General features: G+C 46.6%; 1 protein-coding gene across 1 annotated transcript in view; it reads left to right on the forward strand.

Moving 5' to 3' along the window:
- GAK (cyclin G associated kinase) overlaps nt 1-25,733 on the forward strand; it is a 1,786,158-nt gene that overhangs the window by 1,170,924 nt on the left and 589,501 nt on the right. Inside the window, exon 19 of the mRNA XM_078676333.1 lies at nt 25,175-25,368. Coding sequence (XP_078532459.1) covers nt 25,175-25,368 — 194 coding nt within the window. The remainder of the gene's footprint in view (nt 1-25,174; nt 25,369-25,733) is intronic.

Consider the following 25,733-nt stretch of genomic DNA (forward strand, 5'->3'; position numbering starts at 1 on the left):
ATTTACATACAAATCAACAAAAGAGTGACCAAGGAAGTGAGAATTAGACAGTTATTAGCATTACAGAAATAAATTCAATAAGCTATGACCATTCAGACAGAGTCGTGTGGCATGCACAGAGTAAAGAAAAAGAGCCCTCAGGCACCAACAAGACAGTTGGTTGCTATTTGTCTTCATTGGGTTCTTTTCTTTAAGAAAAAGTGAATCAGTGATTTAAAAGAAGTGTGGGCTGCTCCCCAGACAAAATTACTTTATTAAGGGGTAGCTCTAACTTCATTAAAATGGGTGAAAAGGTCGGACAGATTAGTGATTGCGTTAATTTGAACCACCCAGTCCTAAGAACGAAAACAATTAAAGGTCGACATGTTTCTGCTATCTGGAGCCCAACTTGGCTCAGCATTTGTCAGGACCATTACAATTACGTCACATGGGTGAAGCACACTAAGGCTTCACCATCATCTGAAGTAAGGAACAAATATTATAAAAGGAATACGACCTTGTGTGTATCCAAAAGCACTTGGAACTTTCTAGTGCTTATCCTCCTATATGTGAGGAGTTTCGTCTGCAAAAAATCAAAACATCAAAACATGTAACAAAACACAAGAAATTGTGAATAAACATCACTCGTGTATCGAGTTTCAAACAATATGTAAAAATTACGTATCTCTGGTGCATACAACCACACGTGACTCGAAAATATTAAAGTGAAAAGATTATGGAGAGGCCACAACTCTATTAATGCGGCACCCATTGTCTAGCATGCAGAATAAGTACACACTTTTTGTTGATACAAATGCAGCTAAAGTGCCATATTTGACCCCTGAGTTTCATTTGTCAATTCTTTTTTAGACAGATGAAAAAGGAAAGGTTTTAACTCAAACCCTGCTTTTATGCGTATTCCATTCAAAATTTAGGAGAGCAGCGTAATTGAGAGATTATCTCAATTCATGTCGCCAGAGTAATGGGTTCCTCTGTTACAACTAGGAGGCACGCTTGGCTAATGAGGTCTCGATTTTCACCGGATGTACAGGCCACCCTATTAGACTTGCCTTAAGCCAGTTCTCTTCTTTTTGGCGCCAAAGCGGACTCGGCGCTACGGCACTTTAAAGATTGCTGAGCTACAGCAAGATTTTTGGGTCTCCAGTCCCAGCCCAGGGGTTTTGGGTACCGCAGGTTTCGTGGTTTTGGCAGGACTTCATCCTTTCGAGCCAGCAGCAGTCACAACAGAAGCAACAGGCGAACCCTGTGTATAGGTCATACAGAGGCAAAGGTAGAGGTCTGCAAGGCACAGGTCTGCAGCAAGTCTCCTCCTCCTCCTCTCCTGACCCTCCAACTGCTAAGGCAGTGAAGCGGCTCTAGCTCCTCCATCTTAGAGCATGTTAGTCCCGTCAGAGGACGGGTGTCCCATTTTCTACGAAATTGGAGGCCTGTTACTTCAGATCTCTGGGTGTTGGATCTGATAGTGAGTGGGTATGCCCTACCCTTCTGAGAGTTTCTCCCCTCCTTTCGCCTCTCTCTTGGTTCTCAGAGTAGCACCTGTTGCTACTACAACAAGTGGTTCTATCTTTTCTGCAGAAAGGTGCGATAGAGGTGGCTCCGGAGCAGGAAAGGGGCCAGGGATGCTACTCCTGGTACTTCCTGATTCCCAAAAAGGACAGTCGGTTGAGGTTGATCCTTGACCTCAGGGTCTTGAATTTTTTCCTGAAGCAGGAAAATTTCAATATGTTGACCCTAGCTCAGGTTCTTCTGGCGTTGCAGCAGGAAGACTGGATAATGTTGATCGATTTGCAAGATCCATATTTTCACATTCCCATCTTGAAGTCTCTTCCGAAGTATCTCCGTTTTACGGTGGGGTCCTAACACTATCAGTTTGTGGTCCTTCCGTTTGGTCGTACTTCAGCGCCTCAGGTCTTCACAAAGGTGATGGCAGTGGTAGCAGCAAACTCAAAAGGTCCTGTTTTCCCCTATCTGGATGACTGGTTGCTTAAAGCAAAGTTGCCAGAGATGGTGCTGCATCATTTGCAATTGACAACGCGACTTGGGTTTTCCAGTAAACCTACCCAGATCTCACTTGGTGCCCTCTCAGCGCAACCTGTTCATAAGGGCAGTACTGGACACTACTGTAAGTCGTGCCTTCCCAACTATGCAGAGTATTCAAGACATCCAGGCTATGAATCCACTTTTTCACAATGGAGAGGTTGTTCCAGTCTTGAAGGTCTTGCGCCTGCTCAGTCCTTTCGGTTCTGCATACTATTAGTCAACCATGCACGTTGGCACATGATGGCCCTCCAGTGGTGCCTCTGCAGGCAGTGGTTTCAGCCCAAGGGAGGTCTCAAGGAGGTGGTCAGAATCTCCATAGACACTGCAGTGGAGCTGTTATTGTGGAGTGTCTCTGACAGCCTGCCTCCAGAGAAGCCGTTTCAACCTCCCCCACAGTAAAACGGATGCCTCCACTTTAGGGGGGGAGCTCATCTGGGGGATCTGGAGGTCAAAGGCCTTTGGTCTCCAGAGGAACAATTGTTTAACATTAATCTTCTGAAATTGTGGGTGATATGTTTGGCTCTCTGGGCCTTTCTTCCCTCCCTTTGCGGTCAGTCGATTCAGGTCCTGACAGACAACACTACCGCAATGTGGTACATCAACAAACAGGGAGGAGTGGGGTCGTATCAACTCTGCGACTCTGGTGCTGGGCTCAGAACCATCAGATTTGCATGGTTGTAAATCATCTGGCCCTAGTGCTGAATGTGCGTGCAGTCTGTCGTCAGTACTCAGCTGATCACGAGTGGTGTCTACATCCTGGGGTAGTCCATCACATTTTCAGGATGTGGGGGTTTCCTCGGTTGGACCTGTTTGCCATTCACAAGAATGTGGGCTGCCTGTCGTTCTGTAGTCTCCAGAATCTGATGCGGGGAGCATTGGGGGGCGCTTTTCAGTTAGATTGGGGCTCACATACCCTTGATTCCTTAAGTTCTGAGGAAGATTTGACAAGACCGGGCCCAAGTCATATGGATCACCCCAGATAGGCCAAGAAGGGTGTGGTTCCACAGACCTCAATTACCTCTCATCGCAACCCCTGCTCCGAGTCCCTCCAAGGGCAGACCTCCTCTCGCAGTCACATGGACAGGTTCTACACCCCCTACCTCCAGAGCCTGCACCTTCATGCCTGGAGATTGAATTGGGCTACCTGAGTTCTTTCTCTCTCCCACCAGATGTGGTGGATGTTATTTTATCAGCCAGAAGACACTCCACCAAATCTGTCTACTCTGGTAGGTGGGCCAAGTTTGTTAAGTTGTGTGGAGCGAGATCGATATAGCCTTTGCAAGCCCATTTAAATTTAAGGGTTTTATATAGCTCGAACTAGACCCGAAGATATCCGGTATCAGAGCACATACATGAGCACCAGTTGCGTTACACAAGGACACATTCATTTTGTTAGGCACGGGGAGATTAAGTGATTTTCCCAGAATCACAGGATGTTGAGCGTTGTTGCCGAGACTCGAACCCGGTATCCCCAGCTTCGAGGTTGACCGCTCTAGCCATAAGGCCACATCCTCTCCTCTCCCCATTTTCTGATATTCTGAGTTTCTCTCCTTCCCTGGCTCAACAGGGTTGCGCAGTACCTACTGTCAAAGGCTACTTGTCTGCCTTGTCAGCTTTTCTCTTTTTTACCAGACCAACTCTCTTTATTTAAAACTAAATAGTTATGCAATCATTAAGGGTTTCACCAATAGATTTCCTCCCACTCCCTTTATCATGCCTCAGTGGGATTTAAATTTGATTATTACTTTCTTGATGGGGTCTCCCTTTGAACCCTTGCATAGTTGTCCCTTGAGATTCTTAGCGTTTAAAGCAATATTTATGATTACAATCACTTTTGCTAGGAGGGTGAGTTAGCTGCAGGCTCTTAGCTCCAAGCATCTATTCTCACCTCATTTCATGCGGATAAGGTGTTTCCTAGGAGCAGAGCTGCTTGCCTGCCTAAGATGGCCACTCCCTTCCACCTAGGGAAGTCTATCACTTTACCCACATTCTATCCTCCCCCTCACCCTTCTAAGGAGAAGGAGCGACTTCACTGCCTGGACCCCAGGAGGGTGGTCAACTTCTACCTGTACATGATAAAGGACTTAAGGTTGGATGACCAACATTCTCATCGGCTATGTAGGCAAGATGAAGGGCAAGGCTGTCCACAAAAGAAAGCTGTCCAGGTGGATTATCCTCTGTATCAAGATCTGCTACGCCTCGGCCAAGAAGGAACCTCCTGAAGGTTTTCGAGCTCATTCCACCAGAGTGAATTCTTCTTCTTCGACATTAGCTAGAGGTGTCCCTCTTGTAGACATCTGCAAGGCTGCAACTGGCCCTCCCTCCACACTTTTACGAAGCATTATTGCTTAGACTAGGAGGTGAGGAGGGACGGCCATTTTGAAAGTTCTGTGCCACAGGATTTTTTGGTATAGGTAGGCAGGCACCTTCCGCCGAGAGTGGGACTGCTTGGGGATTCAATTCAATAGGTGAGGAATCCACAGGCAGATGTATCCATTAGAATAACAAATGTAGGAGAGCAGGGTCTGCTTCCTATGGTTACCCCCACTTTTTGCTGTGATTCTCTGTTTTTTCGACTTTAGTCTGGCTGTGGCCCTGCTAATCAGGCCCACAGCCTAGCTGTTCTATCTCTAAATTGATACCATGTACCTTAGGTACATACCAGATTGGTTACTGGGTCACCCTTGTGAGCCCCTGTATAGAGTACCCTAGGTACCTAGGGCATAGGTGCACCCTAGGCCTACCAGGGGCTGCAGCATGTATTGTGCCACCCCTGGTTTGCCTTCCAAACTGACACCACAGGTCTGTACACATAGCCGGGATAAGGTGGTGCAATCACCCCTTACTTAGATATAGTATACCTGTATCTATATCTATCTATATATATATCTATCTCTCTCTCTCTCTCTCTCTATATATATATATATATATATATATATATATATATATATATATCTGCGCAAACTCCCAAAAACGCCGCTTCAGGTCCTAGTACAATTCAGAACCCACGAGGCAAGTAGGAGACGGACCACAGTCAGGATTCACAGATGTTTAATACAAAGGTTGAAAATTGCGAGGGCAAGACGCGTTTCGGGCTTACAAAGCCCTTGTTCACATGCATCGATTCAATGATTTTTTTTAGTTTTATAATGCAGTGCAAGCCCGCCTCCCCGCCACTTTACGTTTAGGTCACATGATCACAAAGGTAGAAAAAAGACTCTACGTTGTAAATGACCAGCTACATTACATGTACTGCACAAGTCAAATATACAAGAATAACTTTTGATAAAGAAATATTACCTTTTAAAAAAAGACATCTATATTCATAAAAGTTCTTATTCAGTTTATTTGGGATAAATCCCTGTGCAAATGTTATCATATGTGCAAAGTTTGCGATATGTAAACAATGGGGGAGCGGGAAAAGTGATGAAAGTGCAAATAACAAACTGTCATTGAATCGCAGTCTGCAATTCATGGAGTAACTTGTATTTTGTGCAGAAATACAGGTAGAGGGAAGAGGAAAAGTGCTGTGAGTGCATGATGATAATAATCTGTGTATATAATGCATAAATGCTAATTTAGACATTAAAGGAGAATTGATAATTTCCTATCTGTCTTATTAAAAACATGCATAAAAACATTTGATACCAGTATAAATACATCATCATATAAAAAGATTAAAAAAAGACACCATGTGTAAAATGAGTGCTAAAAAATCTCACATCTAAAATTCATGAGTATATAAATATAAAAGTGAATACTATATATAGTGAAGAAGCAGAACAAGATGAAATGTACAAAGAAGTGGCTGACAAGGAACTTGACCAGCCACTTACATCAATGTATACGAACATATTATTACTTAGGTGCAATGTTTTGTTTCAGAAAGGGTCACCTCCCTAGATCACAGGGAACCTGACATATCTAGGGAGCCACTAAAATGCTGTTTAGGATGACAAGTTTTCTTAGTGCTGCATATAAGTGTTAGAGTCGGCATTTAAAGAAAGTGGCGTAGATCCTCGGTATTATTGAGGCCATTAGGCCATTTACTGTCGTATTCGAGGATCAAACTCGACTCTAGTCGCCTCAATTTGAGCTCTCGATTGCCTCCTCTTCTAGGCTTGGGGACAGAAGCCACTACATAGTAGGAGAGACAATTGAGGTCTTTATTGTGGGTGCTTTCAAAGTGGCGAGCCACTGGATATGCCTGGTCACTATGTAAGATAGCCCTGATATGCTGCAAGATCCTGACGTGCACCTGTTGTTTTGTGCTGCCTATATAATTAAGGCCATACACAGCATATTCGGTTTTACAGGTATGGCTACCTTTAATTGGGATATCAACAGTAGAAAAAGGAGTTCTATAGTGAGTTTTGTTCACTCCAAACTTGCATGCTCTGCAAGTTGTGCATTTACGAAAACCTGCTGATATTAACCAATTGGGTTTCTGTTGTAATTCAGGGCTGCTCTGATCTAGAATTGTGCCCATGTTTTGTGCCCGCCTAAAAGTGACCAAGGGTATATATATATTTTTTTTTTACACATATACACCTATAAGTCACTCCTATGGCAGGCCTTAACAATCCTGGAGGCAGAGTGCTTGGTTTTATGTGAGAGTATTACCTAGCATGAGCTGAGCCCCTCTGCAGCTTTCGGAACCATCTCCTTATAGCTGTTCTATGATATAGCCATACCATATACTCTTAAGTACATTATAATCCTCACGGTTAATGCTAACTTTGGTTTGGCTTTATCAAAACAAGACGTGAAAGGTGTCAAACACTTTGGAATACTGCCCCCGCCAGTCCTGGCGGCCGGGGTAGCATTCCACCCTTCTAGAGGGAGAAGACATGTAGTTACTGGTAAACCCGGTTAAAGTTCAACAGAGCCTCCGCATCACAAAATGGATGCTGCTGCCACAGACACGAGTCTGCCCTCCTGCTGCTGGACGAAACTCTGGCAGGCCTGGACAATAGGTTTCCTGTCCAGGGAGGTGCAATGGGGAAGGGGTGTAACCACCACCTTCTCAGGTCCACCCATAGGAGGGACCCAAGCAGGTAATCCAGCCCCCATCCTTAGTATAAGTGTAGGAGCTGTGTCCCCAGGACTTTAGATTATCCTGGAACGAAACTTTGATACAGAACTCTTGGACCTTCGACATTCTATTCTGACTAGAAGACGGAAGACATCTCCCTTGTGGTCAAGGAGTGACCACCCTGTTCAAACAGGCACCAACAGCAACTTTGCCGGTCTACATTGTCGAGGCTCCTGCCGGATCCCGAAGACTCAACATGTGTCCCGTGGGCCCCGCTTTTGCATTTCAGCTCGACGCGTCTTCCCGGTTCCTTGCCCGTTGGCTAGTGAGCCCTCGGAAGACTTCCTTTTGAATCTAACTTGCTTTCCTGGTTGCTCCAGGCTTGCTCCAGCTTCCCTACAAAGGAAAAGCGCCACAGACCTTCCTGGTCTGCACCGAAGCCAATCTCGACATCTTGCGTGGATTGCGTTTGCCGAGGCTTGTTGGGTCCAATCCAGGTACCGACACCGCAGTCAAGTCAATAAAGCTTTATTCGATTTGTATTACAAATTTTAAATGTATGAACAATCAGTACAGTATTAAAACGACATATAAAAATACAGATTATAAATTCATTAAATAGTAAAAATATAAAATTCATAAGATCAGAAGTACTATAGGGATGAGGGAACATTATGTATGGGTTAACTTGTTCAGATCATGTATGAAATGATAATATGCACTTTAAGAGATCAGTTCCAGGTAGAGAAAAACATATTCAAACAATGAGAGACAAGAATTGACGTATTTTAACTAGTTGGTACTCTTTACATGGTGTTTCGGTATCTAATAACTAGCTTTAAAAAAGAAGATACTGCCTTAGTTACAATGTCAGTCTCTAATTGTTGAAGTTTTAGAAATGCTACTCTACACTTATTTTGCCCCCAGGTCTTAAGTATTGAGGTCAAAAATCTTTTTCTTGGGACTGTATAAAATTTACAGAACAGGGTACAGTGAATATTGGATTGATGAGAAACATCATCACATGGGCAATTTGGCAGAACCCTAGACCAGTCGTTGCATTCTGGGAAAGTTATTAATCTATAAAACAAATCGGTACAAAAGTGTGTCAATAGCATCCGAGTGTAACAACTTGATTCATGTAGCAGGTACGGTTGGACTCCCTCACAGATGGTCATCAGATGGTTTTCCATCACTGTACGTGTCGTTTTTTCGACAAGCCACCTTTTATTCTCTAGATGTTCCAGCGCCACCTTTTTTAATGTATTTCTGGATACTAGTTCCATACTGGCAGGCGTATCAAAGTATTCAGGGTGCCCAATCTCGTGCATCAAGTTTTTTACATAGTGAATCCATTTAATATTGACCACTCCATCTAATTTAAGGCAGTCTACGATAATGTCTTTATTCAAACCAGTTTCTGCTGTAACCCATATCTTGTGCCATAACAAAAGGGGAGCAATTTTGATGGTATCCGTGATATAAGTTAGACCCAATTCACTGTGGCAGCTGTAAGTCGCCGTGGATCTAGGCACTGCTAACAAGTAGCAAATAAAGTGATTTTCACATCTTTGAACCTGTTCCGCCTTTTCAATCCCCCAGATACCTGCCCCGTAAGTGCCCGTAGAGATACACTTATATTTGTAGATCTGCAACAATACTGGTACAGGCCTCCCTCCCAATTTCATTGCAAAATTTTTCACGGCACCTAAGGCCCTAGATAAGGCTAATTTTCTTACGGTCACAGCAGCCTGCCATGTCCCATTTTCGTCAAAGTTGACGCCTAAATAGGAAAATCTATCAGAATTCTCAATCTTGTTTTTACCCAAGAGAATAGCATGTGTGTTCTTTGTCCTAGTTCCACATATTATGGTATATTTATTTTTAACCCTCTTGCATTCATGTATGATGCGAAGTTTGTTACCGCCCTCTGGAGACCAATCTTGGTCTGTGACATTATTACGGCGTCATCCGCTTACAAGAGGATAGGGGTGTCTCCAACTCTTGGATAGTCATGTTGGAATTCGCTAAGATAAAATCCTATACTGTTGATATAGAGGGTGAAGAGAAAGGGTGCTTAAATGCACTCTTGTCTGCCACCTCTCATCTCACCTCAGACAACTAGATCCTTCGTGGGACAGCTCGAATCCCACTCCTGGTCGTCGTCGACGCCTCCTGGACCTCGTGGCTGAAGGGACGAGCTTCACCTTTTCACCTGAAATCACCCGACATCGCCTGGTTCCTTCCTGGTCACTGGCTAGTGGCCCAGACTCTGTCTCCTCTGCTTTCAGTTTCTTCAGATCTTAGATCCACCCTTGGATCCACCTCAACACTTTTCCTCTGGCCGCCTGCAGCACTTATTTGCAGATCTCCATTGAAATCGACGACGAAACCTGACACCAAAAGACACCTATGCACCTGGCTTCCGTGGGTGAGGTAACACTGATACTCTTATAGTGTTGAGGTGAGTTTAAAAGGGTTTCATCATAGTTAACCTAGCAGTGTCCTTAATCCTTAAAAGTGTTACTTGTTTGTTTTCCGTAGAAAGTCAATGGTATCCCGCGGCTGTGTTTAGTCACTGTGCGCGTCTCCCGTGGGCCTCCTGCACCCTATCCTTTAGTGGTTCTACACAGCCCTAGCGATTCCACAGACCCTAGGCCTGCTTTCTAATTCTCACGTGGTTCTTATACCACTATTTTAGTATATGGTTTGTGAGACCCCTAGGGCAAAACGTATACTGTACAACTTATCGTATGCTAATTAAGTTCCTTGTATTGTACTTTTACCTCTGACCTCATAAAGAGTCCAGAGGGGTTGTGTTTAGAATAAATACATATATATTTGATATATACCTTGTGTGGTGTGCTTTCATTTGATACTCACGGGATTATAATTGGTAAAACAACTTGCTTAATGCTCTCTCTGAAGTCTTAGCCTGATGACTGCTAGTCCATGCTACCACTAGGATAATAATAATAATAATACAGCATTTTGTAAAGCGCGAACAGCTACCTCACTAGGAGGTGTCCCGGCGCTAGAAGAACACAGTTGACCTAGAGGAAAGAAGAGAGGGATTTTTAGTGAGGCTGAGTGAAGAGCCAAGTCTTTAGCAACTTCTTGAAGCAAGGTTCAGAGGGGGCTTGCTGAACTGCTAGGGGCAGGGCGTTCCACAGTGTTGCAACATTTGCCGAAAAAGTTCGACCTCCTAATCGAGCTCTTTTTGTTCGTGGGACAGCCAGTTGAACGCGGAAGTTGGAACGAAGCGCGCGGGCTTGGGAGTATCTCGGGAGCCGGGTTTTCAAGTACTCCGGGCAGGTGCCAAACAGAGATCTGAAGGCCAGCGTAAGTGCCTTAAATTTGATTCTGCTGGTAGCCAGTGCAGTGATCGCAAATGCGGAGAGACTGACTGCTTAAAAGGGATTCGCAACAGCAGTCTCGCAGCCGCATTTTGGACCCCCTGAAGTTTTTGAGTCAGGTATCTTGGTAGGCCTAGATAGAGTCCGTCTGCGTAGTCCAGCCTAGATGTAACTGTGGCATGGATTACAGTTTTCCGGCAACTCTCTGGGAGAAGTCTCAGAATCTTACGGAGGTTCCTCAGCTTACTCAGACAACAACCGGCTACTTGTTGAATATGCGAGGCAAAGGACAGGCTATCATCCCATCTTACTCCAAGATTTTTTGCCGTACGGCTGGGTGAGGGAGCTTGGCCCATCTCTGATGGCCACCACAATTCTGAGGGAGGGGGGGGGGCCTTTTCCAAAGAAGATCACTTCAGTCTTATTGGCGTTTAGTTTTAATTTGTTCGTATTCATCCAACAGGCTATGTCTTGGAGACAGCCCTTAAAGTTCGAGAAGGCCTCCTGTGACACCTCTGAGTACGGAAATACCAACTGGGTGTCATCGGCATAAGAGATTGCCTTGACACCCCAATTGGCAATCAACGTAAAGAGGGGAGCAAGGTAAATGTTGAACAAGAGGGGGCTGAGTGCCGACCCTTGCGGGACTCCACAACTGAGGACTTTGGGTGCTGAAGAGACCGTCCCTAGTGCCACCTTCTGTGTTCTCTGGGACAGATATGAAAGTATCCACCCCAGTGCTTTGTCACGGATGCCTATCTCGGCCAGTCACATCAGGAGTCTGGCTAGCGTTCTATAAGGTTGACTTTACAACCACCATCAATAAGGGTCGATTAGACTGGTGCAAGGTGCTCACTAGAACTAGTGGACATCATATGCCAGGCTAACTTCTCACATTGGAATGCAGCGGATGGGATAAGAGCTTGCATTGTTTTACCAACTAATCTTGAGAATATCATTTGAAAAATCACATCAAGGTACCTGTAGGTACATATGAATCAAGTCTTATAATACATAAGTTCTACTGAACTTAGCAGTTGTTGGTGGTAAGGGCTTAGCACACCCTGACTACAACTTCTAGAGAGGTCCTAGTAGGAAAACAAATCGTGTAGGTAGGTGCACATGCCACACCACACTAGCTATGTCTTTAAGAGCAGGGGGGGAGTACCTCTCTGCCAGATGTCAGCCATGGGCAGACAACTAAGTATGACACATTCACTTTTCAAGATTTGAGAAGCTTGTGTGTGCCCAGAAAATTAAGACAGGGACAGAGTCCAACCACCCAACACCTAGTAAATCTTTTAGTGGCAGATGACTTAAAAAAAACATGAAACCCAGAGGCACATGGTAGCAGGGAGAGGGGGCCATCCTTCTTCAGACGTAGATCCTAGTGGGATACCCAACCAGGATGATGATGATGATGATGATGATGATGAGGATGCAGACCAGGAAGAGGTTGATGAACCTGACCTGGGGAACACAGGACTATCTGAGGGTGGAGAGGGCCTAGGAAGACCTCACTCCAGACCTCCAAGTAGGCCTAATGGTGAGCCCAGAAGACCCAGATCTCTTTCAGATGAATCTGGACATTCTGACTCATCAGTAGGGTCCTCTGCTCTAAGGGGAATGACTTCCCCTCAAGGAAGGGAGCACATAGCTAGAAGGAAAGAAGGCAAGCTTAGGATCAATTGCCCTGGCCAAAAAACCGTAGCTCTTGAAAGAGAGAGAAAATTGTGTGGGCTAGAGCCCACTGGTGGCAGCAATATCCCTAGTGGTAGGGATAGGTCTCATGACCATAGAAACCTGAACAAAATTGTCCCTCCCTATCAGATTGGGGATGTGATCTATAAGTGGATAACTGCTTTGGAGAGGGCATGCAAAGTATAGCGGGTACCCCAAAGTCAGTGGGCAGCAATTGTGTGGCTCTCCTTTGCAGACAAAGGCAGATACAACCTTCTCACTGTTAGAGAAGAGGATGCTGACAACTACTATGTCCTGAAGAGTGCTCTGATAAATGTGTTTGGCCTAACCACTGAGCAGTACAGGTTGCTGTTCAGAGACACCCAGAAGACATAGTCTCAGGACTGGACAGACTTTGTAGATTGTGCTACTAAGGCTCTGGAAGGCTGGTTACTGGGCAGTAAAGTAAGTGACTATACAGGATTGTATAACCTTATAATGAGAGAACTGTTTTTTAATAATTGTCAGAACCAGTTATTGCATCAGCACTTGGTTGACTCTGATCTGACCTCTCCCCAAGAATTGGGTAAGAAGGCAGACAAATGGAGCAGAACCATGGTGAAGCAGAAGGTACAGAACCAAGGTGGCGACCAGAAGAAGCAAGACCAAAAGGGTGGGGAGAAAGCAAAAGACCAGAAGTCTTCTCAAGGTCCACAAAAAGCTTCTTATGGTGGGGGTTCCCAACAATCCAAAAAGAAAGAAGGGCCAAAGAAACCTTGGTGCACGATTTGTAAAGTAAATACTCACTGGACCAGTGATTGTGCCAAGAAGGAGACAGCTCCAGCCACCATTGCCCCTAAGGCAACTGTTCCCCCTAGTTCAGCTCCAAGTGGTGGTTCTCAACAGAAGGGTGTAGTAGGGTTAACCCTGGGAACTGAGATAGATTCTGGCCTGGTCAGGATACCAACTCAAGCTGTTTTGATCTGTGATGGGGACATAGGCATGTCCTCTACTGTGAGTTCCAATAACTTGGGCAAGTACAGACAAACTCCTTTAATCAATGATAACGTGGCTCAGTCCTACAGGGACACATGTGCTAGTGTCACAATGGTGATCCCCAGCTTTATGGACCCTGGACAAATCATACTAGGTGAAAATTACCTAGTGACCAATGCTAGCAATGTCACTGCCACACACAGTATGGCAGTTGTTAATTTCTCCTGGGGAGGGGTAACTGGCCTAAAGAAGGTTGTTAGCTCAGACCTCCCTGTAGAATGTTTGCTTGGCAATGACCTAGAGGCTTCAGCCTGGGCTGAAGTGGGGTATAGGACACATGCAGAAATGTTAGGCATCTCAGCACATGTGCTTGCTGTGACTAGGTCACAGGTCAAAAATTGCAACACCGAACAGGCACTGGATTCTGGAATAATGGACCAGTTGCCTACCAGGACAAGGAGCAATAGGGTTAAGGCTTTGCCTTCCCCACTTCCTCAGCATGATGATCAGCCTTCTGAGGAAGCGGATTGTGAGCCTGAAGAAGGAACTGTCCTAGAAGAGCTTGAGCCTGATCAGGTTGAGTTTCTTGGGACAGGGGAACCTTCATGGGCAGATCTGAGGCAGGCGCAGTTAGACTGCCCATCTCATGAACCTCTCCGACAGCAAGCTGCTGCTGAGGCTGCAGGGAATGCTGGTGGAACCTACAAGGTTTACTGGGATGAAGGGCTCTTGTATTCAGAGGCTAGAGACCCCAAGCCTGGAGCTTCCAGGAGGTTGGTCATACCTTTGGCATTCAGGGGGCTTCCTTTTAACACTAGCCCTTGATATTCCTCTTGCAGGACATCTTGGCCAGAACAAGACTTGGGACAGACTTGTCCCTCACTTTCACTGGCCTCACATGTCAGAAGACACCAAGGGGTTTTGTCGCTCCTGTGTCACCTGCCAAGCCAGTGGCAAATCAGGTGGCATTACAAAGCCCCCCCTTATACCACTACCGGTGGTGGGGGTTCCCTTTGAACATGTAGAGATTGATATTGTTGGACCAATGGATCCCAAACAGCCTCTGGGAACAGGTTTATTCTGGTGGTAGTGGATCATGCCACCAGATACCCAGAAGCTATTCCCCTTAGGACCACTACAGCACCTGTTGTGGCAAGAGCCCTCCTGGGAGTTTTCTCAAGAGTGGGCTTCCCTAAGGACGTGAATCAGACAGAGGTGCAAACTTTATGCCTAGTTACCTGACTGCAATGTGGAAGGAGTGTGGAGTGACCTATAAGTTCACCACACCCTATCACCCACAATGCAATGGTCTAGTTGAAAGATTCATGAAACCTTAAAGGGTGTGATTAAGGGTCTCCCTGAAAAGCTCAGGCAGAGATGGAACATCCTACTGCCCTGACGCTTGTTTGCTTATAGAGAGGTCCCACAAAAGGGGTTTGGCTACAGCCCTTTTGAACTTTTGTTTGAGCATCCTGTAAGAGGACCCCTTTGTCTGGCAAAGGAAGGATGGGAGTTACCTCTCAAACAATACATTGTGGACTAAGTACTTGGTCTCCGCTCCCTGATGGCTGCGTACCTGAAAAAGGCATCCAAAAACCTTGAGGCAAGTCAGGAATTGCAAAAGGCCTGGCATGACCAAAAGGCTGTGCTGACTGTTTACCAGCCTGGACAGAAAGTGTGTGTGTTGGAGCCTGTGGCCCCAGCAGCTCTCCAAGCCAGTTGGAGTGGACCCCACACTATTGTTGAACAGAAGGGAGAAGTCACCTATTTGGTTGACCTTGGAATACCCAGAAGCCCCCACAGGGTGCTTCATGGCAACAGACTGAAACCATATGTTGACAGGGCAGACATGGGCTTGCTCATGGCTACTAATGAAGGACAGGAGGAAGAGAGTGACCCTCTCCCAGACCTGCTCTCTCAGAACCCTGATGATGGTTCGGTTGATGGTGTAGCCTTGGCAGGCAGCCTCACTGACCAACAGCAGAATGACTGCAGACAAGTTCTGCAGGCCTACAGACATATGTTTTCACTGACTCCTTGTCAGACTACCTGGTGCACTCATGAAGTGGACACTGAGGACAGTCTGCCTGTTAAAAGTAAGATTTACAGGCAACCTGATCATGTCAGAGACTGTATCAAGGCAGAGGTCCAAAAGATGTTGGAGTTGGGAGTCATTGAGCCCTCAGAGAGCCCTTGGGCCAGTCCAGTAGTCCTAGTGCCTAAACTTCAACCCAGGATGGTAAGAGAGAGATGAGGTTTTGCGTGGATTACAGAGGCCTCAATGCTGTCACTAGGACAGATGCCCACCCAATACCAAGGGCTGATGAACTCATTGACAGATTGGCATCGGCCAATTTTTTGAGTACATTTGACTTGACCGCTGGCTACTGGCAGATCAGACTAGCTGATGATGCAAAGCCAAAGACAGCATTTTCAACCCCTGGTGGACATTATCAATTCGTGGTAATGCCCTTTGGTCTGAAAAATGCACCTGCCACACTTCAAAGGTTGGTGAACCAAGTCCTCTCAGGCCTGGATGACTACTGTGCAGCTTATCTAGATGATATTGCTGTATTTAGCTCCACCTGGTAAGATCACCTGATCCACCTGAAAAATGTTTTGGAGGCCCTGCAAAAGGCAGGCCTAACTATCAAGCATTCCACCCTTCTAGAGGGAGAAGACGTGTAGTTAATGGTAAACCCGGTTAAAGTTAAACAGAGCCTCAGCATCACAAAATGGATGCTGCTGCCACAGACACGAGTCTGCCCTCCTGCTGCTGGACGAAACTCTGGCAGGGGAGACCTGGACAATGGGTTTCCTCTGCAGGGAGGTGCTGGCACCTCCCCAGACAGGCTTTAGTGTATTGGGGAACTGAGGGCTCCATTCAGTAAATGCTTTTCCAGACACTGCCTGGGGCACACAAGGCGCTTCATGCATTTCACATTTCAAACCGGTTGCTGGGGCACTCAGCCCCAGCTGTGGTGCGAAACTGGTAAAAGGGGAAGGGGTGTAACCACCCCCTCCCCTGGTCCACCCATAGGAGGGACCTTAAAGGTAGTCCAGCCCCTAAACTTAGTATAAATATAGGATCCCAGTCCCTAGGACTTTAGATTACCCTGGACGAAACTCTGAAACATATATCCTGGACCTTCGATGTTCCATTTCGACTGGAAGACTGAAGACGGAAGACATCTCCCTTGTGGTCAAGGAGTGACCACCCTGTTCAAACAGGCACCAAAAGCAACGTTGCCGGTCTGCATTGTCGAGGCTCCTTCCGGATCCCGAAGACTCTGCGACACAGGACACGGACTTCCAGACATCTCTGACGCTGCTCGGCGTTCCCAGCAAAGCTGAGACCCGTGGTGGACACGAGAGACGTTTGACCGGAACTCCTGGACGTCCTGCATTTTGCGAACTGCATCGACCCCCAAGGTATCTCTTAGTTGTGCATTGGGGTGCTTGAAGCCCCAGCCCCGAGCAACATTTGCACCGAAGCTCAGGCGCCCACACTCCACGAGTGTCCCGTGGGCCCCGCTTTTGCATTTCAGCTCGACACGTCTTCCCGGTTCCATGCCCGTTGGCTAGTGAGCCCCCGGAAGACTTCCTTTTGAATCTAACTTGCTTTCCTGGTTGTTGCAGGCTTGCTTCAGCTTCCCTACAAAGGAGAAGCGCCACAGACCTTGCTGGTCTGCGCCGAATCCAATCTCGACATCTTGCGTGGATTGCGTTTGCCAAGGCTTGTTGGGTCCAATCCCGATACCGACATCGCAGTCAACTAGATCCTTCGTGGGACAGCTCGAATCCAGCTCCAGGTCGTCGTCGACCCCTCCTAGACCTCGTGGCCGAAGAGATAAGCATCACCTTTTCACCTGAAATCACCTGACATCGCCTGGTTCCTTCCTGGTCACTCGCTAGTGGCCCAGACTCTGTCTCCTCTGCTTTCAGGTTTTTCAGATCTTCGATCCACCCTTTGATCCACCCGGACACTTTTCCTCTGGTCGCCTGCAGCACTTCATTGCAGATCTCCATTGAAATCGACGACGAAACCCGACACCAAAAGACACCTATTCACCCGGCTTCCGTGGGTGAGGTAACACTGATCCTCTGATAGTGTTGAGATGATTGGCCCTCCAAGGGTCCTAGTCTAAAAGAGTTTCATCGCATTTAACCTAAAAGTGTCCTTAAAGTGCAACTAGTTTGTTTTCCATAGAAAGTCAATGGTAACCCGCGGCTGTGTTTAGTCACTGCACGCGTCTCCTGTGGGCCTCCTGCACCCTTTCCTTTAGTGGTGTTAGACAGCCCCAGCGATTCCACAGGCCCTAGGCCTGCTTTTTAATTCTCACGTGGTTCTTATACCACTATTTTAGTATATGGTTTGTGAGGCCCCTAGGGCAAAACGTAAACTGTGCAACTTATCGTATTCTAATTAAGTTCCTTGTATTGTACTTTTACCTCTGACCTCATAAAGAGTCCAGAGGGGTTCTGTTTAGAATAAATACATATATATTTGGTATATACCTTGTGTGGTGTGCTTTCATTTGGTACTCAAGGGATTATAATTGGTAAAACAACTTGCTTAATGCGCTCTTTGAAGTCTTAGCCTGATGACTGCTGGTCCATGCTACCACTAGGATAGCTTTCTATAAGGTTGACTTTACAACCGCCATCAATAAGGGTTGATTAGACTGGTGCAAGGTGCCCACTAGAACTAGTGGACATCATATGCCAGGCTAACTTCTCACTACAAGTTACCTTTTTATGATGCATACAGTATCTGCCTGTCGATTCCTCACTGACCCACCCGCCTCCCTGTTTATATTAAAAATGATTGACATGTAATATATGTATTTTATTGTTGGAATAATTGGAATAATGCGATACTTGTTACTAGGAAATGTCTATATTTTAGAATGTCCTGCTGTAATTGGGGATTCTCTGCCTGTTCATCTGTTGCTGTGGGCTGCATCCTTCACCTGTGGATTCCTGTTCTCATCGGCTGCTCCTCGCCGGACCCGCTCCGCGGGTCCTGCTTCGCGCTGAGGGGAGAGGCGCACTGTGTCTGGAGGGGCTCTGCTGCTGCACTTCTGCTTGGACAAAGGCAAGTTCAGGGCTGCGAGCGGACCCGCAGGGACTCAAAGTTCCAGGAGTCCCTGCATGAGGTCAACCCACAACACCTGGGTCGCTCTCCCTGACTGCCCCGCCCCCCGCCCTAGCACTAAAAGCAGCCTTCATTCTCCACGTCGTGGGATTCTCTGCCTGTTCATCTGTTGCTGTGGGCTGCATCCTTCACCTGTGGATTCCTGTTCTCATCGGCAGCTACTCGCCGGACCCGCTCCACGGGTCCCGCTTCGCGCTGAGGGGAGAGGCGCACTGTGTCTGGAGGGGCTCTGCTGCTGCACTTCTGCTTGGACAAAGGCAAGTTCAGGGCTGCGAGCGGACCCGCAGGGACTCAAAGTTCCAGGAGTCCCTGCGTGAGGTCAACCCACAACACCTGGGTCGCTCTCCCTGACTGCCCCGCCCCCCTGCCCCCTTTATTATTGTACTGTGACACCGCTGCGCGGGAGCGCGCGGGAGGGCGCCGGGACAAGGGCGGGGCCGTCTGTAGCCGTCCGGGGCTGAAGGAGGCTGGGCTGGGCCCACTCTCTTTCGCCGGCTCTTTTTCGTTAGTAACTGAGCTAAGGATTAGATCACTACTATGCCCTCACCTGCACTATGTGAAACTCCAACAAGGGAGGGGGGAAACAGCACTGGGACTTTGGACAAGTATTTTAAAGCCGCTAAGGGAGAAGGGGGTAAAGAAAGCTCCTTGGAGAAGCGCAGGGCAGAACGCCGCCGCTCTATTGAAACCATGAAAACTAGACCCCTTAGCGAGATAACTCCCTATCCCATCTCCCAAGAGGAAGGTATCCCTAATGACAGTCTCGATCCATTAACTCAAGATGGCGTCCCCTTACTGCTAAGGGATATTCTCACCACCCAGGGTACACTGCTCGATGAGATTACGGAGGCCACACCATCCTTAACCTCTACTAACAAGGTTGTCGATCTGGTTACCCAAACCCCCCCTCCTTTAAATAAAATCAAGAAAAACAAACCCAAACACACTGTAGTGGTGGAAATGCATGGCCCCCCACCTAGTAAGCGTATAAGACAGACGACGAAGGGACAGGGGAAAACCAAAATTTCCTATTTAGATTTTGGTAAAAAACAAAAGCCTGCACTTACTCCCACTGGGTTCAGAGATAATGTGAACACTATTTCTACCAAGGATACAAGGGCTATCACTGCTGTTACGAGCAGTGATTCAGCGGCTAACGCAGCCAATGAAGCTCCCCCCCTTGTATCTACAGGGACCATAGAAATTCTATTACGTTCACTCTTGCAGCCCATTAGCGAAAGCCTGAAAAAAGTAGAGAGTAGGCTCACCATCTTAGAGGCAACTCTAACTACCCTGAACAGACCAGAACCATGGGGTCTAATCCACCCAAAGGAGCTCTCCCTAACAAACAAAATCCCCCTCCCAAAACAGGAGAATTACAGCGCACAAATGTGGGAGCCTCACAGGGCGCTACCACTGTCCCCCCCCCTTGCAGTCACTTATGGCCATTCCAGTCCCGACCCCACGAAGCATCCCAAATATCATGCCTCCTCAGCTAATAGACCCGGCCCTTCTTAATCTAGACCCCGGTATAAATCATGGGTTTCCCCCCATTGCTAGTATTCCCTCTCCCTCTCCCGGCCAGCCCGCTCAAAGATCGCGGAGACCAGATCTGCCACCGGAAGCCAATACTCTCATGGTGGTTTTAGCGGGTGTTCCCCCTCTACGAAGGGGTGAAAACGAAGATTTCCAATCCCTTAAAAGGAAAGTCATTATATGGCTCAACTGGAATAGACCCCTACCACAACACTTTAACAATGAGATCACTATGGCTAGAAGGGTGCCATGGCTGGGGAAGACGAGGTAAACAATTATGGGGGATTGTATAATGGTGACTTTTAGGGACCCCGGCACTGTTCTACATATCTGTGCTGGCTCAAACAGATCATCGGATTCCACCATACAGACCTTGCCAGTCTCCTTCTTTTTTCCACCTACCCGTATGTACGATGATCGGCCACAAGGAAACTGGACAAGGGTGGAACGGAGACCAAGATACAAAGAACATGTCCGATGCCCAAATTATCAGGCACCTGAAATACCCTATTTCCATTTGAACCGCTTTAATTGTCTGAGCGGGCTTGATGGGGTTGATTGACTGTCCACCAATAATTTTGCGACCGGGGACAATGGTTCTTGTAATCTCCCTGATCCACTTGAATCCGCTTTGGACAATGTTCTTGATGGAACAACTGGTGCAATATCTGGAACTGTTACCCCCCATTCTCCCATCTCGCCAACTCCATCCATCGAACAACTGAGACTAATTTGCTGGAACATAGCCGCACTAGCCAACAAGCTGGCTGCTCAAGATTGGGAAACCTATATTGAGACTGGGGATGTTTGCATGCTCCAGGAGACCTGGGCAAGGGAAGACTATGGGCATAAAGGTTATCAGTCATTTTTCATTCCGGCCAGGTGGGAAGGCAAAGGACGTCCCTCAGGAGGGCTCACAACCTGGGTGGCATCCCACCTAGGTTGTGAGGCCACACGGTTACCGGTCCCCTCCAATGACATCCTCGTGGTTCTATTGTCCTGGCCAAATCTAGCGAAACTAGTCCTAATAAACATCTATTCTAGGTCAGTTGGAATGGCCAGGGAATCGTCCACTATAGATGAACTTTCGGATTATTTATCCGAATTACCAAGTGATCTACCTTTTGTGGTAGGAGGGGACCTAAATTCCCATTTCGAGCCACTACCAGGCCTGTTAGAGGGTTTCCCAATGGAAGAAGAGGCCAGGTGGTCCGTGCCTGCGGTAGAAGCTCCTCCCCCGAAGGCATGGACTCCTGTAGCACTGCAGATCACAGCCCTTGCCCTGAAGTTTGGAATTAGAGCCTGTAATGGGCGTATTACATCTGACATACCCAGCAGAACCACCTATAATAGAGTGGGAAGAGAATCTCGCTTGGATTATGTCTTGGTACAGATAGCGAACTGGCCGGCTATCCGGGACTTTAGGGTTAGGGAAAGGCTAGACAGTGATCACAATGCCCTTGAACTTGACCTTGCCCACCCCGGGCGCCGAACTCATGCGGCATCAGGGGAAGGGAACCAACCTGAACTTCTCCTGGAAAACAACAGGAGAAGGATCAGGTGGGAACAACTGGCCTCAAGTGAGGAACAACTCCCGAGGCTTTACGCAGGGATAATACCCATTTTGGAAATTGTGGGAGACTTGGCTACCGAGGTGGGAATTAAGGACTCACAGGCCAAATTACACCAGGCCCATGAGGATCTCATAAAGGCTGTGGCTCCCGTCCTCTTCAGTAACGTGCCGAACTTAAGGAGGGGCAGCCATGTAAATCCTCATGGTACAACGCAGCCTGTAGAAGAGCAAAGGGGAACCTCCTTAGAGCGATCAAGGAGGGTCTAGGTGGGGAACAGCTAAGAGAACGCAGATGGGCATACAAAAAACTTATTGCCCACGCCAAAACTGAATGGGAAGAGAGCCAGTGGGAAGAGCTCACTAAGTCCCTAGCGACACAGGACCACCGAATGTTTTGGAGAATTGTAAGCGGGGGGTCGGGGAATCTACATTCGGCAATTGAGCCGAATATTGCACCAGAGGTGTGGCAGACACACTTTCAATCCCTTTACAGCTCTGAACCGGGAGAATCCACTACTGACACCGGTGTTGGTTGGCCTGATTATGAGGGAGATCCAATAACACTGGGTGAGGTTAGGGCTGCAATAGCAGGACTTACCTCGGGAAAGGCGCCAGGATTGGACGGCATACCCGGGGACCTGTTCAAGCAGGAGCCCAATGTTTGGGCGCCCTACCTTACCACGTTGTTCAATGGAGTCCTCAGCGGTATGGAAATCCCTAGTACTTGGCTGGGGGCGGAGGTGGTCCCCATTTTTAAAAAGGGCTCGCCTCTTCTCCCAGCCAACTACAGACCAATCAGTTTAATTGATGTGGCGCAGAAGCTGTTTGGTAGGGTACTGTTGAATCGGCTCCAAGATTGGGCAGAAGAGTTGGGTGTCCTTAGCCCGTATCAGGTGGGATTTAGAAAGGGTGTTTCCACGGTGGACCAGGTTTTTCGACTGAATATTATTTATTGGAGGGCAGCGGTATTCGAGGGCGGCAGCCTATACACAATTTTTGTAGATCTGCGGGCCGCGTTCGACTTGGTGCCCAGAGGGAAACTGTGGAGCGTCTTGGCTGAGATGGGGGTTCCCCCGGACATCCTGATAATCTTGCAGAGATTGCATGAAAATAATTATGCTCGAGTGAGGTGCGGGAGGTCTGGGGCTCTGACAGATAGATTCCCCGTTGACCGAGGGGTTAGACAGGGTTGTGTGCTGGCACCGACCCTGTTCTGCCTCTTTGTCAACGGGGTGATCGCCCACCTAAATGCAACTGAATACACTGACACCCCTAAATTAAACGGCAGTAGGGTGCCTGCAATTATGTTTGCAGATGACACCCTGCTGCTGTCTAAAACTCCAATGGGGATACAGAGGATCCTCGATTCATTTGTGGCCTTTTGCACTGACAGAGGCTTAGAAATTAATGCGGCCAAAACTAAGTTTATGGTTTTGAACCCAAGTCATAAACTGCGCCCAAATCCGCTATTGGGAGCCTCACGGCTCGAGAGAGTTTCCACTTTTGACTATCTTGGTGTAACTCTCAATGAAACTATGTCTTGGGGATCACACCAGAGCAGGGCTAATCTAAAATTGATACAGACCACAGGGGGTATCACGCGGATGTTAAATGGTTCCACATACCGACCACTGGGGTCGCTTATCCAGATCTACAAAGCGCAAGCCAGGGGTGCTACTATGTATGGGGCGGAATTGTGGGGACACACATCATGTCGTAGTCTGTCTTTGACAGAGAACAAATTCATCAGACAGATAGTCGCACTTCCACCCAGCACCCCGCTCCTCCCTCTGAGGCTAGATCTGGGCTTGTGCCCCATAGCCGACGAACTAGGCTTGAGACCTATAGCTTTCTGGCGAAGGCTGTGGAGTAGCAACGAACTTCTCGCCTATAGGGCGGAATTAATGGAGCTATTGACCCACCCGAAAGCGCTATTGATCCCCTGGATAAAATACATTCAAAATTCTTGTACGGAACTGGGGACCTTTGGTCTAACCCTGCCAATGCCTCATTAAATATCTCAAGCAAAGGTCTGGCTAGCGCTTATCATGAACATAAATTAGCCACGGCCTTAGACAGTCAGTCTGAAGGCTCACTAACTTCTGTCTTTGTGCAAAGCAAGGATTTGTACAGGCAGGAGAGAGTTTTAGATGCCGTCTCTCCCGTGCTGGCCAGGAAACTGTTTCTCCAATGGAGATACGGCACACTGCCTTTACCATCCTTTACTAGTTCCTGGTCATCGCCTCCCTCCACTATGCAGTGCCCGGCTTGCACTGCGGCAGAGGAAAGTGATTTACACGTGGTTCTGTTTTGCCCAGCTTATAAGGCAGCGAGGAAATACTGGCTCTTACCATTGATCAGAAATCTGGGTGGTAGGGAGTACCTCCCAATGTATAGAATCCTAAAAACCGATGTTTCCAGTTTAACTGTATTTGCACTAGCAAAGTTCCTCACTAATGTTTGGCACACTCGCACTCGCATTTTGAAGATGCAGGCTCCCTCTTAATCTTAAGGTTCACAGTTTTTAAAGCAGTTTTATTAGCATGTAATTTTAAGGTTTTATACTGTTATTGATTATGTATGTTGATTTTACTGTGACTATACATGTTTTATTGTATATCTTTGATGGCCAACGGCCGAAATAAAGATGAAATGAATGAGTAATTGGTTTTGTATACTGTGTATACTTGGTAAAATGTTGTTGGTTCAACCGTTCGCCTCGAAGGCACAGAAAAAATGGGCGGAACTGACAGCACGCCAATGAAGTCTTCTTATGGCTCCACTGATGTCACCCAGAGTCGCGTGCAGAGCTGTGTCATTGTAACGTCCTCGTGGGAGAGCTATGGATAAAGGTTTACTTGGAATGCTGCACATGGGGTATTTCAAAAGGTCACAAATCCACAGGCAGCTACTGTATGCACCAGAGAAAAGTGTTACCGAAGGTAAGTAACTTGTTCGTAAGCAGTTACTATCCCATAACCTAGAGATAAATCTACAGTTTCAAGGCTTGCAGATAAGTCTAGGCCAATTAAGGCACTATCCTCAGCGTGGTCTCTACATTGTCCCTTTTTAAGCCAATAATGGATATAAAGTTAATGCATTCTGCAGAACCTAGAGTGTGCTTAAACAAAATACTCTACATGCAGTTTGTGGTATGTTCACAACCAGAAATCTAGTAGAGAATTCCTGACTTCACTCTTAATAATTAGAGTTTAGAGGTGTAAAGCTTTAATCACTAAGAAAAGATGCGAGTACCTAGTGAGAGAAGAAAATAACACTTTGTGTGTCATCATTGCCAGTTTATTTTGCATTTTCTTTTCATTTAGAAAACAATTGAACACATTTAGTTCCAGCCTCTGAATGCTAAGTCCAAGTTATTTTCCAACTAGTGCACAGGGACACCACACCTGTTCATTACTTTTTAGGTCTACTCTTGAGACCCAAGAGACAATTTAGGTAGTGTGTATGATAGTGAATATTATTATTCATTCATTTCCACCATAGCCTCAAACAACAGGACTCTGGCTATTTAATAACATGCTCTTTAAGATTATGTACAGTTTTATGCATAGGTACAACAAACTTGGTATTAAATGGGGTAAAAAGGGGTTCGGAGCTTAAAAAAAGAATGTGTTCTTTACATTTCATCCCAAGCAAGGATGTACTCTTCAGTGATGAACATGCTATTATGTACGCATAGATCTGATGACGAGGGCCTAAAGGTAATGTTTATTTTTAGACAAATATGTTTACACTAATGGTTTATTTTGAATTGCTTCTTATTTACCTTTGTGTTCTAGGTATGATCTGGATGCATGTGACATTCAAGAAAAGTATCCGGACTTGTTTCAAGTAAATCTTGAGGTGGAAGTGGAGCCTCGTGACAGACTCAACAGCGATAGTCTACCGTGGGAGAACATCAACACAAAGGGGTTAAATCCAAAGATTCTTTTCTCTGGCCGTGACGAACAGCAAGAAATCTTGTCCAAATTTGGTGAGATAAGTTGTAATATCTTTTGGCTATATGTAATTTCCACTTGTGTGGATGCAAAAATCCAGATCTGGGTTTACACCTGTAAAAAAATTAATATACGTTTGTCAAGTTGGTCTTTCATAACGAAAGTAGAATAAACCACAGAAAACAGACTATGCACTGATAGCCAACATGTTGTAAGATGTTATCTAGAGATTTATAGTCTACAATAATACCTGTATTGAGGGCGAATAACATAGTGAAAGGGCTTCCATAAAAGTGCCTGCATTTTACTAGATGTAGATGAAAGGGAATAAACAATTGAGTTTTTAAGTCAATGTTATTATTGTCCCTGTAGATAAATTATCCTCATACTCTGGTTCACA

Source organism: Lissotriton helveticus, chromosome 2_1 (genome assembly GCF_964261635.1).
Source record: "Lissotriton helveticus chromosome 2_1, aLisHel1.1, whole genome shotgun sequence".
Classification (NCBI taxonomy): Eukaryota; Metazoa; Chordata; class Amphibia; order Caudata; family Salamandridae; genus Lissotriton; species Lissotriton helveticus.